At 40.6% G+C, this 17,500-nt stretch overlaps 1 protein-coding gene across 3 annotated transcripts in view; it reads left to right on the forward strand.

The window, feature by feature from the left end:
• Nucleotides 1–17,500, forward strand: part of vsnl1a (visinin-like 1a) — a 109,798-nt gene that overhangs the window by 91,867 nt on the left and 431 nt on the right. For all 3 annotated transcript variants that reach the window (XM_061885976.1, XM_061885975.1, XM_061885977.1), the window contains exon 3: nt 14,785–15,000. In XM_061885976.1, the coding sequence (XP_061741960.1) occupies nt 14,785–15,000 (216 nt within the window). The remainder of the gene's footprint in view (nt 1–14,784; nt 15,001–17,500) is intronic.

The raw sequence follows: 17,500 nt of genomic DNA on the forward strand, positions 1-17,500 counted from the left end.
ATAGGTTAAAATCCAATCTGCATTTTGTTGGAGTATATAACAAATTGGACCAAGCTATATTTCTAAGACTAATCATTATTTCTTCTATATTTTCCAGAACTAAAATTTGAAAAAGAAATTCAAAAGATTTTGAAATAAGATTTAAATTTGATTCTAAAGATTTTCTAAATTTGCCAGAATTATTTTTGGGAATTTTAATCATAAAAAGTTTGAAGAAATATTTAACTCGTCAGACCACAAAACACTTTTCCACTTTGCATCAGTCCATCTTAAATGATCTCGGGCCCAGAGAAGCCAGTGACGTTTCTGGATGTTGTTGATAAATGGCTTTCGCTTTGCATTGTAGAGATGTAGCGACCAACTGTATTTAGTGACAGTGGTTTTCTGAAGTGTTCCTGAGCCCATGTGGTGATATCCTTTAGAGATTGATGTCGGTTTTTGATGCAGGGCCGTCTGAGGGATCGAAGGTCACGGTTTCCGGCCATGCCGCTTACGTGGAGTGATTTCTCCAGATTCTCTGAACCTTTTGATGATATTATGGACCATATGTGTTGAAATCCCTAAATTTCTTGCAATTGCACTTTGAGAAACGTTGTTCTTAAACTGCTTGACTATTCTTTTAAGCAGTTTTGGACAAAGGGGTGTACCTCGCCCCATCCTTTCTTGTGAAAGACTGAGCATTTTTTGAGAAGCTTTTTTTTTACCCACTTGTTCCCAATTAGCCTGCACACCTGTGAGATGTTCCAAATAAGTGTTTGATGAGCATTCCTCAACTTTATCAGTATTTATTGCCGCCTTTACCAACTTCTTTGTCACGTGTTGCTGGCATCAAATTGTAGAGTGAATGATTATTTGCAAAAAAAAAAAATTTTTTATCAGTTTGAACATCACAAATATGTTTATTCTTTGTAGAATATTCAACTGAATATGGCTTAAAAATGATTTGCAAATCATTGTATTCCGTTTATATTTACATCTAACACAATTTCCCAACTCATATGGAAACAGGGTTTGTAAAATATGTGGATGGAGAGGGTAGGTGACGTTCATATTTTGTCAATATTCAGTGTTTCATCCCTCATAGTTAATATTGTGAACCCCTCATTCTTTATTTTCATGTACACTCTGCGTGTGTCATCAGTAAAAAAAAAAAAGAAAAAAAAAAGTAAAATTCCATTCTGCTTTTTAAGGAGGTCTGTCATAACGTTTTTAGCATTCAGTCTGACATTATTGTGAGGTTTTCTATCGATATACCGGCCCCCAGAAACAAGCCGCTGCGTGAACTTTGACAGCTCTGATATGTAGGAACACTTTGAATGCTTATCTGTTTTTGTATGGTCGTGTGTGTGTGTGTGTGTGTGTGTGTGTGTGTGTGTGTGTGTGTGTGTGTGTGTGTGTGTGTGTGTGTGTGTGTGTGTGTGTGTGTGTGTGTGTGTTGGTGTGGGGCCCTGAAGCCATGGACACGGCAGCAACAATGGCAGTGTGCTGGCTGAGTTTCAGCCTGTGCCTCGCATGTCACTCTGGGTTTATATAAGAGCGAGCACAGGACCCCGTCCCTCTCACGCAGACCCCTCCTCCGCCCACACACACACACAGACACACACACACACACTGTAAATGCCTCTGCAATAGATTATGCATGTCGTCCCGTCCTCTCAAGCCTCCTCGTGAAGCTCAGCGAAGCATCATAGGCAGGATGCTTCGACAAAGAGAGTCAACCCCGCGTCCTGATTGAGGGGTTTTCTATGTGCGTCTGAGACGAAGACGATGTTTACGCAATCTGACGCACGGCAGATGTCCACAGGCGGACTGAATACCAAAGGAAAAAGTGTTTGGTCACAAAATCCCTAAATATGTTTACCATAGGGCAGCACGGTGGAACAGGGGTTAGTGCATGTGCCTCACATTACAAAGGTCTTGAATAGTCATGAGTTCAATCCAAGGATCGGGATCTATCGGCATAGCTCGGTTGGTAGAGCGGCCGTGCCAGCAACTTGAGGGTTGTAGGTTCGATTCCCGCTTCCGTCATCCTAGTCACTACCGTTGTTTATTATTAGTTTATTAAGGATCCCCATTAGTCTACACCGCAGTGGACACTATTCTTCCTGGGGTCCAGGCAAAAAACATCACACAACCACAGAACAAACGATTAAAATGCAGTACAACATGATCCAATAATAAATTGTCATAATACAAAAATAGCAACAACAAAGAACCAAAAAATACTAATAGATGTTGTTACATAATAATTTTCATACCAAAGATAAAAATAGCAATATAAAAATAGATATACTGTATACATTTTTGCAAAAATAAAACAAAGAACCAATGGCCTAAAATATACACATTAGTGTACCAAAGACAAACAATAAGTGACGAAAAAGTATCATCCATCCATTTTCTGCTGCTTATCCCATAATCAATAAAATACTCAATAGTCAATAAAAACAGTCATGACTTTAGGTACAATCTAAAATAATCTCTTTACGCAATACTTCTCCTTTTAGTTTATTCTAGTTGTGTCCTTGGGCAAGACACTTTACCCACCTGCTCCCAGTGCCACCCACACTGGTTTAAAAATGTAACTTAGATATTGGGTTTCACTATGTAAAGCGCTTTGAGTCACTAGAGAAAAAGCGCTATATAAATATAATTCACTTCACTTCACTTCTGTGTGGAGTTTGCATGTTCTGAAGTGAATTATATTTATTTATTATATTATATATATATTATATAAATTATATATTTATATAGCGCTTTTCTCTAGTGACTCAAAGTGTCATGTTTTTTTTTTCAATCCAATCCAATCCACTTTATTTATATAGCACATTTAAACAACAATAACCTTTCCAAAGTGCTGCACAGCCATGTTAAAAACAATATTAAAAAAAAACAATATTATGCTCCACCAATGACTGAGTAGAAACAAAAAATAAATAAATACAAAACCATCCATCCATCCATTTTCTACCGCTTATTCCCTTTTGGCGCCTATCTCCGCTACAATCGGGCGGAAGGCGGGGTACACCCTGGACAAGTCGCCGCCTCATCACAGGGCCAACACAGATAGACAGACAACATTCACACTCACTTAAAATAAATTAAAAAAACAATATAAAAACAAATATGATTAAAAACTATTTTAAAGGGTAAAATCAATTAAAACAGTAAAATAGAAATCAAAGAGTATAAAAAACACAGAGGACAACAGAGGACCACACAACTCACGTAGTGTTAAAAGCCAAAGAATAAAAGTGGGTCTTAAGACGAGACTTAAAACACTCCACTGTGGAAGCAGTTTGAACATGGAGGGGCAGAGTGTTCCAGAGCTTAGGGCCGACCACAGAGAAGGCCCTGTCTCCCCTGGTCTTAAGTCTGGTCTTGGGCACCACGAGCTGGAACTGGCTCTCGGACCTCAGAGCGCGCGCAGGAATGTAAATTTGGATGAGGTCCGAGATATATTGAGGTGCCAGTCCATGTAAAGATTTAAAAACAAACAGCAATGTTTTAAAATCAATTCTAAAATGAACAGGGAGCCAGTGCAAACTCTGAAGAACTGGGGTTATATGCTGGCGTTTCCTGGCCCCTGTTAAAAGTCGTGCTGCCGCGTTCTGGACTAACTGCAACCGGGAGAGAGCTTTTTGGCTAATGCCAGCATAAAGTGCCTTGCTGTAGTCCAGGCGACTTGAAATAAAAGCATGCACGACTTGTTCAAAAAGGTTAAAAGATAAAAACGGTTTAACCTTTACTAAAAGAGGAAGGTGATAAAAACACGATTTTAAAACGCCATTGACTTGTTTGTCTAGTTTAAAATCTCTGTCTATAGTGACGCCAAGGCTGGTGACTTTGGGACGCACATCATTTTGCAATGGTCCCAAGTCAGTGAGGGCCGGACCAAAAACTAAAATTTCCGTTTTTCCCTCATTCATTATGAAAAAATTCTGGGCTAACCAAGCCTTGACGTCGCATAGACAGTTAAGAAGGGGTGTCAGGGGGCCGTGGCTTTTTGAAATCGGCATATAAATTTGGCAGTCATCTGCATAAAAGTGATAAAACACTCCATGTTTCTTAAAAATATCTCCAAGAGGGAGGAGATAAAGAGCGAACAGGATGGGGCCTAAAATAGATCCCTGGGGGACACCACAGTAAAGCGGGGCAGAAGAAGAGGTGGCGTCCCCCAGCCTGACAGAGAAGGACCTCTCAGACAGGTAGGACACTGTAACGCAGTCCCCCTGACACCCACACAGTCTCTCAGGCGGTCTAAAAGAATTGTGTGGTCCACTGTGTCAAAGGCAGCTGTAAGATCTAAAAGCACTAAAATGGCAGAGCTGCCAGAATCAGACATTAAAAGCAAGTCATTAAAAACCTTTAAAAGTGGAGATTCAGTACTCTGCAAAGCTTTGTATCCAGACTGAAATGGATCTAAGGTGCTATTTTCATCTAAAAAAAGGCTGCAGTTGTGCCAGAACACATTTCTCCAAAATCTTTGACACAAAAGGTAATTTGGAAACGGGCCGATAATTTGACAAACTTGTCGGATCAAGACCTGTTTTTTTTTTTTAGTTATGTTCTGGGCTTCACGGTGGCAGAGGGGTTAGTGCGTCTGCCTCACAATACGAAGGTCCTGCAGTCCTGGCTTCAAATCCAGCCTCGGGATCTTTCTGTGTGGAGTTTGCATGTTCTCCCCGTGAATGCGTGGGTTCCCTCCGGGTACTCCGGCTTCCAACCACTTCCAAAGACATGCACCTGGGGATAGGTTGATTGGCAACACTAAATTGGCCCTAGTGTGTGAATGTGAGTGTGAATGTTGTCTGTCTATCTGTGTTGGCCCTGCGATGAGGTGGCGACTTGTCCAGGGTGTACCCCGCCTTCCGCCCAATTGTAGCTGAGATAAGCGCCAGCGCCCCCCGCAACCCCAAAAGGGAATAAGCGGTAGAAAATGGATGGATGGATGGATGTTTAAGATGCCACTAGTTCCTGTTTTTGTCACCATGGCGACCCAGTGTTTCACCAGTCTTACGTGTTGGATTCACGCACCTGTTTCAATCATGTCATTATTATTTAAGCCTGCTTTTTCAGTTGGTCGTTCTGGCGTCGTCGTTGTTCCATGCCGCTCTTGTCTTGCCACGTAAGTTTTCTTCGTTATTCAAGCCACAGTTTAGTGCAGGGGTAGGGAACCTATGGCTCTAGAGCCGGATGTGGCTCTTTTGATGACTGCATCTGGCTCTCAGATAAATCTTAGCTGGCATTGCTTAACACGATAAGTCAGTGTTTTTCATCCTTTTTTGAGCTAAAACACATTTTTTTTCATTGAAAAAATTCTGAGGCGCACCACCAGCAGAAAACATTTAAAAAATTAAACTCAATGACAAAAAAAAATTGTTCTCGCAATAGCTCTTGTCCCTATGTAGGTGTACTGTCTAGCCGTAACTTATTTTGAGTTTTTTCTGTGTTTTCCTGTGTGACTTGCGCTCTTATTTTGGTGGCTTTTCTTCTTTTGTTGGTATTTTCCTGTAGCAGTTTCATGTCCTCCTTGAATGCTATTCATCGCACCTGCTTTGTTTTGACAATCAAGACTATTTAAGTTGTGCGGACGCACTCCTTCTTTGTGTGGACATTGTTGATCGTCATGCCATGTACGGATGTACTTTGTGGACGCCGGCCGCTCCACACACTGTAAGTCTTTGCTGTCGTCCAGCATTCTGTTTTTGTTTACTTTGCAGCCAGTTCAGTTTAAGTTTTGTTTTGCTTCAATGCCTTTTCTTAGCAGCACTCGCCTTTTGTTTATTTTTAGTTTAAGTGTTGGATACATGTTTACCTACATGCTGCCTCCCGCATATTGTGATCACGACATACCATGTTCCCGACATCTACAAAAGCAATTAGCTACTTGCTGCCACCTACTGATATGGAAGAGTATTACACGCTTACTCTGCCGAGCTCTTTACAGCACAGACACTCAATAACAGCACATTTTTGAATTATAGTTACAGGTTTGCAAAAAATATTATCAACCCAATTAGGTGAAATGACATAATGTCTCCCACGACACACCAGACTGTATCTCACAGCCGCGGCACAGTGGTTGAAAAACACAGCGATAAGTAATGAATAATTCCGCTGCTAATCACAGTGTTAAAAATAATGTTCCAAATATAAAACATTCTCATGCATTTTAATCCATCCATCCGTTTTCTACCGTTCCTGTTCAAGAAGTCGCATTAATAGTAAGAACTATTTTATTCATTAGCTTCAGAATAACAATGTTATTAAAAAGAAGAAGATACTTATTATATTCTTAAAATGTTGGTCTTACTTAAAAGTGCACACATTTATTTGTATTCAGTGTTAAAAATTATTATATGGCTCTCTCGGAAATACATTTTATAATATTTTGCTTTCATGGCTCTCTCAGCCAAAAAGGTTCCCGACCCCTGGTTGAGTGCGTTGTTTAGTTCATGTTTTCATGTCCTAAATTGTTGTGGCCTCTGCCTTTTTGTTTTCACATTTTATAGTATAATAAAATATGTCTTTACCTTAATGCCAAGACCGGTCCAGTTCCTTTGCATTCCGGGAAAACAAACCACACCATAGTCCACTTTGCGACACAAAGCGCTTTACATAGTGCGGGGGTCGGAAACCCGCGGCTCTACTTTAGCGCCGCCCTAGTGGCTCTCTGGAGCTTTTTCAAAAATGTGTGAAAAATGGAAACAAATGTAGGGAAAAAAAATACATTTTTTGTTTTAATATGGTTTCTGCAGAAGGACAAACATGACCCAAACCTCCCTAATTGTTATAACGCACACTGTTTACTAGGGATGTGGGAAAAATTCAATTCGAATATGAATCAAATCGTTTACGTTGTGCGATTCAGAATCGATTCTCATTTTTAAAAAATCGATTTTTTTTTTAATTTAATTTTTTTTATTTTTTTTAATAAATCCAACAAACCACTACACAACAATACCATAACAATGCAATCCAATTCCAAAACCAAACCGGACCCAGCAACACTGCAATAAACAGAGCAATTGAGAGGAGACACAAACACGAATCAGAACAAACCAAAAGTAATGAAACAAAAATGAATATTATCAACAACAGTATCAATATTAGTTATAATTTCAGCATAGCAGTGATTAAAAATCCCTCACTGGCATTATCATTAGACATTTATAAAAATAATAAAAAAGAACAATAGTGTCACAGTGGCTTACACTTGCATCGCATCTCTTATAAAACATTGTCCTTTACAATTATAAAAGCTTTTTTTGTTTTTAAATCTACTACTCTGCTAGCATGTCAGCAGACTGGGGTCGATCCTGCTGAAATCCTGTGTATTGAATGAATACAGAATCATTTTGAATCGGAAAAATATCGTTTTTGAATCAAGAATCGAAAAAAATCGATATATTATCGAATCATGACCCCAAGAATCGATATTGAATTGAATCGTGGGACACCCAAAGATTCACAGTCCTGCTGTTTACATTACACATGCTTCACTGATTCAAGTATTTGGCGAGCGCCGTTTTGTCCTACTAATTTTGGCGGTCCTTGAACGCACCGTGGTTTGTTTACATGTACGACTTTCTCCGACTTTCTGGGACGTTATTTTATGCCGCTTCTTTTTCGGTCTCATTTTACCCACCAAACTTTTAACGTTGTGCGTGAATGCACAAAGGTGAGTTTTGTTGATGTTATTGACTTATGTGGAGTGCTAATCAGACATGTTCGGTCCCTGCATGACCGCAAGCTAATCGATGCTAACATGCTATTTAGGCTAGCTACATTTACACATTGCATCATTATGCCTCATTTGTAGCTATAGTTGAGCTCATTTAGTTTCCTTTAAGTCCTCTTGATTCAATTCATATATGTCATGACACACTATCTGTATGTAATATGGCTTTTAATTTTTGGCGGCTCCAGACAGATTTGTTTTTGTATTTTTGGTCCAAAATGGCTCTTTCAACATTTTCGCTTGCCGAGCCCTGACATAGTGAAAACCAATATCTAAGTTAGATTCAAACCATTGTGGGTGGCACTGGGAGCAGGTGGGTAAAGTGTCTTGCCCAAGGGCACAACGGCAGTGACTAGGGTGGCGAAAGCGGGAATCGAACCTGGAACCCCCAAGTTGCTATACCGCCCCGACTGCGTGGGTTCCCTCCGGGTACTCCGGCTTCCTCTCACCTCCAAAGACATGCACCTGGGGATAAGTTGATTGGCAACACTAAAATGGTCCCTAGTGTGTGAATGTGAGTGTGAATGTTGTCTGTTGGCCCTGCGATGAGGTGGCGACTTGTCCAGGGTGTACCTGCCTTCCGCCCGAAAGCAGCTGAGATAGGCTCCAGCATCCCCCGTGACCCGAAAAGGGACAAGCGATAGAATAATGGAGGGATGCATGGATGTTTACCGTAAACTTTCGGACTAAAAGCAGCTCCTTTTTATCTACGCTTTGAACCCTGCGGTTTATAAAACCAGGTGGCTTATTTGTGGATTTTTTTCATGCAAATAATTAAAAGACAAGCAAATACACTAAATATAAGTTAAAGTTCCAATGATTGTCACACACACTCTAAGTGTGGCGTAATTATTCTCTGCATTCGACCCATCACCCTTGATCACCCCTGGGAGGTGAGGGGAGCAGTGGGCAGCAGCGGTGGCCGCGCTCGGGAATCATTTTTGTTGATTTAACCCCCCAATTCCAACCCTTGATGCTGAGTGCCAAGCAGGGAGGTAACGGGTCCCATTTTTATAGTCTTTGGTACGACTCGGCCGGAGTCTGAACTCACGACCTTACGATTTCAGGGCGGACACTCTAACCACAAGGCCACTGAATAGATGTGTGTTATTGTTTGTGCTATGGCACCATCTTTTCTCATTTACGGGCGGTATAGCTCGGTTGGTTGAGTGGTTGTAGGTTTGATTCCTGCTTCCGCTATCCTAGTCACTGCCTTAGTTTTCTTGGGCAAGACACTTTACCCACCTGCTCCCAGTGCCACCCACACTGGTTTAAATGTAACTTAGATATTGGGTTTCACTATGTAAAGCGCTTTGAGTCACTAGAGAAAAAGCGCTATATAAATATAATGCACTTCATTGCGGGTGCTGCAGTGTTGCATTGCCCTTCTGTTTAGACTGTGCTTTGATCCGTGACTAGAAGTGCCGTCCCTTCTCTTAATCATTCATAGCGTTTCTACTCTGGGGCGGTATAGCTCGGTTGGTAGAGCGGCCGTGCCAGCAACTTGAGGGTTGCAGGTTCGATCCCCGCTTCCGCCATCCTAGTCACTGCCGTTGTGTCCATTGGCAAGACACTTTACCCACCTGTTCCCAGTGCCACCCACACTGGTTTAAATGTAAAAAATAGATATTGGGTTTCACAATGTAAAGCGCTTTGGGTCACTAGAGAAAAAGCGCTATATAAAATGATAAATGGGTTGTACTTGTATAGCGCTTTTCTACCTTCAAGGTACTCAAAGCGCTTTGACACTACTTCCACATTTACCCATTCACACACACATTCACACACTGATGGAGGGAGCTGCCATGCAAGGCGCCAACCAGCACCCATCAGGAGCAAGGGTGAAGTGTCTTGCTCAGGACACAACGGACATGATGAGGTTGGTACTAGGTGGGGATTGAACCAGGGACCCTCGGGTTGCGCACGGCCACTCTCCCACTGCGCCACGCCGTCCCCATATAAATATAATTCACTTCACTTCACACTACTCGTATGGATTCTTGGTTCATTACTCCAAGAAACGTTTGTAAGTTTTACAATATTACTAAAACAATTGTCTTTTAACCAAACCGTCCCATTTTTCACTGGATTTAAGTAAAAACACACTTCCCGCTTATCAGACTATATAAGCCACAGATATATACGTTGTGAACTAAGTTGCTTACACAGAAATATTCTATAAATGTTTATTTGCATATCTTAATTTTTTCTAAACTGTGTCTGTAACACGGCAGTAAAACGGCTGATCAAATTAAACAGAAGCAATCGTCATGGACCCACGGGCTGCGCAAGCTCGCTCTCCAATCGGCTAAACTGACTTAATAAGAGGAGTGGTCCACTCCCGGGTAGCTCTCAATCAGCTAAAAAGACCCAATAACTCTGCGGTGACGTTTTGGTGAATTTACTGAGGTATTTTTGAAACTGAAACAATACAAAAATAATGCCATTCTCAGTTAACAATAATAACACAGACACTTGTAAAACATGTTAGCATATTAGCTAATGCTAACAATGCTAGCTAGATTACATTATGATAGCACTTACAAGTATGCATGAAAACACTCCTAAGGACATCACAAATGTGACGCTTTAGTGAGAAAAAATAGTTTTGGTTGTATTGTGGAGGGAGCGTGAGCGTGTGATCAGCGCGCCTGCAGGAGCAAAGGTCACCGCCTCTGTCCATGGTGCTGAAGACCAAGCACCATCAGACTGGGGCGTTGCAGTGCTGACGGCGAGACACAGCTGGCAGGTGATTCGATTTCCCAGGTGGTACGAGTTGTCTAATCACCTGTCGTCTTTAACAGTAGTGGTCAGGAACAACAACAGCAGAAGGGGTAGGGTTAGACAGGAAGATGACAGACTGAAAAGTGAAAACAGCAGAATATTGATGATTAATAAGACCTAGTTCAACTCAGAACTGCAGACTCAACTGACGCACGGAGGGGTGGAGGGGGTGGTTGGACGGTAGCGGGGTGTATAATGTAGCCCGGAAGAGTTAGGGATGCATGGGATTCTGGGTATTTGTTCTGTTGTGTTAAAGTGCGGATGTTCTCCCGAAATGTGTTTCTCAATCTTGTTTGGTGTGGGTTCACAGTGCGGCGCATATTAGTAAGAGTGTTAACGTTGTTTATATCGCCTGTATGGCTGTTGAACAAGTATGCCTTGTAGCCGTTAGTTCAGGTTGTAGAGGGCGCTAAAGACAGTGTCATCATAACATACGCCCTTGTTATTGTTGGTTTGGTAAAAATCAGCAGGTACTTCAGAGAATATTTGCTCTCTAATACGGAAGTCTCCCGGAAAAATTGCGTTGGCAAGTGTGCTGCTGTCAAGCGTCACTCATATAAAACTCGCGGGCCGCACTAACATTTAATATTCATATTAAGGTGTTTAATTTTTCATATTACAGTGTGACCCCTGCTTTATACATAACACAAAGCAGAAAAAAAACTCTGTATGCAGTATCATTTCATATTAAATTTCAAAAGTGTTTTGGGGCTCCCATTGTTTTCTTTATTTTGTGAAACGGGTCAAAATGGGTCTTTGAATGATAAAGGTTGCCAACCCCTGACCTAAGGGCATCTTAGACACTGGATGCTTTTAAAAAACACTTAAAAACCTTTCTCAAAAAAAAGTATTTTTATAAATAAATGCATACTAGTTCTAGCTATTAGGCTGTTCTAGTTTTTATATTTTATTTATTTTTATTATTATTATTATTATTTTAATACACTGTAGCATTTTGAGGTTGTTTGCTCAATGTAAAGTGCTTTTTACAAATAAAATATTATTATTATTATAAACGCAATGGCCCTCGAGAAGACTGACTTCTGCCTCTGGTTCAAAGCACTAAATGGAAGGACACTGCAGCACCTGCAGTGAGCGAATTTGTCCAAAAGATGGCGGCGTAGCACAAACAATGACACACCTATTCAATCTATTTGGTTTAGTTTTTTTTACTATTTGTACTACAGCCATTAGCAAAGAGAAATATGTTAATGAGCAGGTCTGTATTATAAGCCGCAGGGTGCAGAGCGTAGGAAAAAATGAACTGAGTGAAGGAAAAAGATTAAAATCGGAGATGGGTTTCATTTGCCGCGGCTTATTTTGAGTGTTTCCTCACAATTTGGCCGGATTTGATCCTTTTTGGGTTTCCGGATAGCTGCTGTGGAACATAATCCGGTTTCCATGCCAACTGCTACTCCCCAAACTGCAACAGCCTGCATGGAATGAAGAAATCAGCACTTTTGAAACCCTGACCCTTGCTGGCTCATCACTGGGAGCTTTTAAGCTGCAAGATGTCCGTCCAGCTTAGCTGTTATCTGAAGAGCCGGCACGCAAACGCAAATGCTGGCACTCGGGGGGTTCTTTTTTAGTCCAGACTTGCTAAATCCTTTTCTCACTTCCTGATGAGCTTCTTCTCTGTGCGATTCCGCCGGCGCGGGCCCGCTCCGTCGCAGACTGAATTATTCGTCTGTTCTCCGGCGTTAAGTGAGATGTGCGACTGGTGGAGTGTCGCCTCTGCCAACCTCTCTCCGAGTGTTCCTCAGTACCAGTGCCAGCTCGCAGCCCCACTACAGAGGCTTTCGTGTTCTGCGTGGTCCGTGCCAAGCTCACACGACCACTGGCGTGAGCTCTTATGGAGCCTGGAGAAGTCCATCTGGCCAAATCCCTCACAAGTACAGGAGTGGGGCAGGAGCGTTAGAAAGGAGGTTAGAAAAGTGGGCGTAATCAATCAGCTCGTGGGGAAATCGATTGATCTTCATCTTGAATTCAGTGCGGTTCTTGGGTGCCACCAGCAGAGGCGGTGTAGTCTGAATCGCAGGATCAGCCGGTGAAAACAGAATCTACTGTTCAATGTGTAATAGGTGGACATAGAATAGATGCGAGTGCAGAGAAGGAACAGTTTAGTTTGTCTGGTGGAATGTGCTGTGTGGCAACGCACATTCGTCTCCACACACTCCAGTGCCGCCTCCAGACTAAACAATGTTGAAAAAACACTTTTAAAAAACACCAGGACAACACATACACCTGCAACACATTTTATCTGCGTGTGGTGCTGTGGACGAGAGATCGATGTAAGATCAATGCAAGAACGATGTAAGATCAATTGAAGATCAATGCAAGATCAATTTAAGATCAATGGAAATTAGATGCGAAATCGATGTAAGATCTATGCAAGATCAATTTAAGATCGATGCAAGATTGATGTAAGATCAATGCATGAGCGATGTAAGATCGATGTAAAATCAATGCAAGATCAATTTAGGATCAATGCAAGAGCAATTGACGATTTAATGCAAGATCGATGTAAGATTGATGTAAGATCATTGTAAAATCAATGCAAGATCAATGTTAAATCTATGCAAGATCAAGGCAAGATCGATGCAAGATCAATGCAAGATCGATGTAAAATCAATGCAAGATCAATTTAAAATCAATGCAAGAGCAATTTAAGATCAAGGCAAGATCAATGCAAGTTCGATGTAAAATCAATGCAAAAGCAATTTAAGATAAAGGCAAGATCAATGCAAGATCAATGTAAGGTCGATGCAAGATCAATGCAAGATCGATGTAAGATCAATGCAAGATCAATTTAAAATCAATGCAAAAGCAATTTAAGATCAAGGCAAGATCAATGGAAGATCAATGTAAGGTCGATGTAAGATCAATGCAAGATCGATGTAAAATTAATGTAAGATCAATTTAAAATCAATGGAAGAGCAATTTAAGATCAAGGCAAGATCGATGCAAGAGCGATGTAAGATCGATGTAAAATTAATGCAAGATCAATTTAAAATCAATGCAAGAGCAATTTAAGCTCAAGGCTAGATCGATGTAAGATCAATGCAAGATCGATGTAACGATGTAAGATTGATGTAAGATCGATGTAAAATCAATGCAAGATCAATCTAAGATCAATGCAAGAGCAATTTAAGATCAATGCAAGATCGATGTAAGACAGATGTAAGATCTATGCAAGATCAATTTAAGATCGATTTAAGATGGATGTAAAATCAGTGCAAGATTGATGTAAGATCAATTTAAGATCAATGCAAGAGCAATTTAAGATCAATGCAAGATTGATTTAAGATCAGTGTCAGAGATCGATGTAAGATCTTTTTAAGATCAATTCAAAATGTATTTAAGATCAATGTAAAATCAATGCAAGATCAATGTAGGCAAGATCAATTTTAGATCAATGCAGGCTTGATGGAAGATATATTAAGATCAATGTAAGATCAGTGCAAGTACAACTTAGGTTCAATGTAAAATGTATGTAAGATTGATGCAAGATCAATTTAAGATCAATGCAAGATCAATGTCCATTTAAGATCAATGCAAGATCAATTGAATATCAATGTCCATTTATGATCAATGGAAGATGTAAAATTGATTGATTCAAGATCAATGTAAGGTCAATGCAGGCTTGATGTAAGGTCGATGCAAGGTCAATTCAAGATTGAGGTAATCAAAAATTGATGTAGAACCATTTTTAGATCAATGCAGGCTTGATGTAAGATCGATTAAGAGCAGTGCAAGTACAATTTACAGGTTCCTGTTCTGTCTACCTGTAATGTTTGTCTGCTTTTAAATGCGATAGTGCTGAAAATCTGAATTTGCCCTCGGGGACCAATAAAGTAAACGGCTGACGCTTGACCAGGTTAGGGTAAGTAAGGGTTAGGATATTTAATATCTGTATTTGACCTTGAACTGTGCTTTGTTCACGCAACAGCTGTCTGTGAAGTGCAAGGAATAGAGAGGGGGTCTTCAGCTCCTTTAAAAAAAACAAAAACAGAAATGCACAAATACCACAGGGATGCGTAAAAAACACATTTGTGCATTTTTTGATTGATTGATTGATTGAAACTTTTATTAGTAGATTGCACAGTTCAGTACAAATTCCGTACAATTGACCACTAAATGGTTACACCCGAATACGTTTTTCCACTTGTTTAAGTCGGGGTCCATGTTAATCAATTCATGGTAAGAGCTCTTTTATGTGCTTTTTTTTTAACTTGACCTCTCTTTTCCCCGTATAGTTCTTCCCTTACGGGGACGCGTCCAAGTTCGCCCAGCACGCCTTCAGGACTTTCGACAAGAACGGCGACGGCACCATCGACTTCAGAGAGTTCATCTGTGCGCTGTCCATCACGTCTCGGGGCAGCTTTGAGCAGAAACTCAACTGGGCCTTCAACATGTACGACCTGGACGGGGACGGCAAAATAACACGGGTGGAGATGCTGGAGATTATTGAGGTGAGAGGGTGAGAGCCATTGTCATGTCTTGTGACCATGTTTTTTTTAGTTACAAACCCTGTTTCCATATGAGTTGGGAAATTGTGTTAGATTTAGCGACAAACTGTATTTAGTGACAGTGGTTTTCTGAAGTGTGGTGATATCCTTTAGAGATTGATGTCGGTTTTTGAAACAGTGCCGTCTGAGGGACCCAAGGTCACGGCCATTCAATGTTGGTGTCCGGCCATGCCGCTTACGTGGAGTGATATCTCCAGATTCTCTTAACCTTTTTATAATATGTAGATGTTGAAATCCCTAAATGTCTTGCAAGTACACTTTGAGAAACCTTCTTAAACTGTTTGACTATTTGCTCACAAAGGGGTGTACCTCGCCCCATCCTTTCTTGTGAAAGACTGAGCATTTTTTGGGAAGCTCTTTTTACACCTGTGGGATGATCCATATAAGTGTTTGATGAGCATTCCTCAACTTTATCAGTATTTATTGCCACTTTTCTCAACTTTTTTGTCCTGTGTTGCTGGCATCAAATTCTAAAGTGAATGCCATTTCCATCCATTTTCTACCGCTTATTCCCTTTCGGGGTCGCGGGGGGCGCTGGCGCCTATCTCAGCTACAATCGGGCGGAAGGCAGGGTACACCCTGGACAAGTCGCCACCTCATCGCAGGGCCAACACAGATAGACAGACAACATTCATACTCACATTCACACACTAGGGCCAATTTAGTGTTGCCAATCAACCTATCCCCAGGTGCATGTCTTTGGAGGTGGGATGAAGCCGGAGTACCCGGAGGGAACCCACGCATTCACGGGGAGAACATGCAAACTCCACACAGAAAGATCCCGAGCCTGGATTTGAACCCAGGACTGCAGGAACTTCGTATTGTGAGGCAGATGCACTAACCCCTCTGCCACCGTGAAGCCTAAAGTGAATGATTATTTGCAAAAAAAAAAAAAAATGTTTATCAGTTTGAACATCAAATATGTTGTCTTTGTAACATATTTAACTGAATATGGGTTGAAAATGATTTGCAAATCATTTTATTCCGTTTATATTTACATCTAACACAATTTCCCAACTCATATGGAAACGGGGTTTGTATGTTCTGTTACTTCAAGACTCCATTAGTTCCTGTTTGTTCACACCCTTGTTTTGTCACCATGGCGAACCATTAGTTTCACCTGTCTCACGTGTTGGACTCACGCACCTGTTTCAATCATGTCAGTATTATTTAAGCCTGTCACTTTCTGTTGGTCGTTCTGGCGTCATCAGTCCGTTCACGCTCACTCTGGTTATGTATCACTCTGCTTCATGCCATGTCATAGTTCATGCTGCTCTGCTCTTTTCTTTCCAAGTAAGTTTTGTTTATTCATGTCACGTTTAGCGAGTCTTTTGGTTCATGTCCTTAGTTTTGCCTTTTGTGGTAGTTTTTTTTTCTTAGCCTTGGTCCAGTTCTATTGCATCTCGGGAAAACAATCCATGCAGTTTACTGCTCCATAGCCCAAGTTTCGACAGCCATATGCGTACTGTGAAAACTGCATCACGGCATAAGTGTGCGATATATCGCTAATTAGTGATATTTTTTATGATTGATCCAAAATAAGTAGCAGGACAAAAATTCACCGCAAAAATAGAACGACAACAGTTCTTCTCAGGTTTCTCTCTATGTTTACATTTTCTTTACACTTTATGATCTGCCCATTTGATTGTAGACACCTACTGACACCTTGTGGCAATATGAAAATACTACGCTTCATTAGTTTGGGCACTTTAACGTGGGCCCAGACTTAAACAAGTTGAAAAACTTATTCGGATGTTACCATTTAGTGGTCAATTGTACGGAATATGTACTATACTGTGCAATCTACTAATCAAGTTTCAATCAATCAATCAAATCCGGGTTGACGATGTCAGTTCAGTTCATGAAGCAATTGAGAAGTAGACAAGTTGCGTTAGCTCTTGCAAGCCTTGGAATAGATAAGTCTGTAAGTAAACTGTTTAACTTGTTTATGTGACTCAATATTAAGGTGGAAAGTTGTTAAATTTGACAGTAAGATGTGTATTGAAAAACTATTTTTTCGCAGTGTTTCAATGGATGTTTTGAAATAGCTTCAACACTACGCTTTGGTGATAGTACTGAATGTTTGTGTAAAGCTAATATTTATATATTGTGTATTATGTTTCAGTATGTTATTTGAATCACATAGCTTATACATTTGTCATCGTGTGTATTTCAGTTTAAAAAAATAGAAGTCCAGTAAAAGACAAAAGTAAAGATAGGAAAAGACTAAGCAAGATCAACAACAATAAAGAGCTGAAATGGATTCATCTACTTTGGAACTTGATTAGACGTCTGTACAGTTTTCCACCACGCTGTGGCGAAAGATTGTTCGCCACCTCTTTTTATTTGGACTTTCCCCGTTTACATAACAACAGCCGTTTCTAAAGGAATGGCGGGGTATGTAAACAGCCATTGTTTTCAATCACATTAACACAAAAGAAAA

The sequence above is a fragment of the Nerophis ophidion genome, linkage group LG24 (assembly GCF_033978795.1).
Source record: "Nerophis ophidion isolate RoL-2023_Sa linkage group LG24, RoL_Noph_v1.0, whole genome shotgun sequence".
In the NCBI taxonomy this organism is placed as follows: Eukaryota; Metazoa; Chordata; class Actinopteri; order Syngnathiformes; family Syngnathidae; genus Nerophis; species Nerophis ophidion.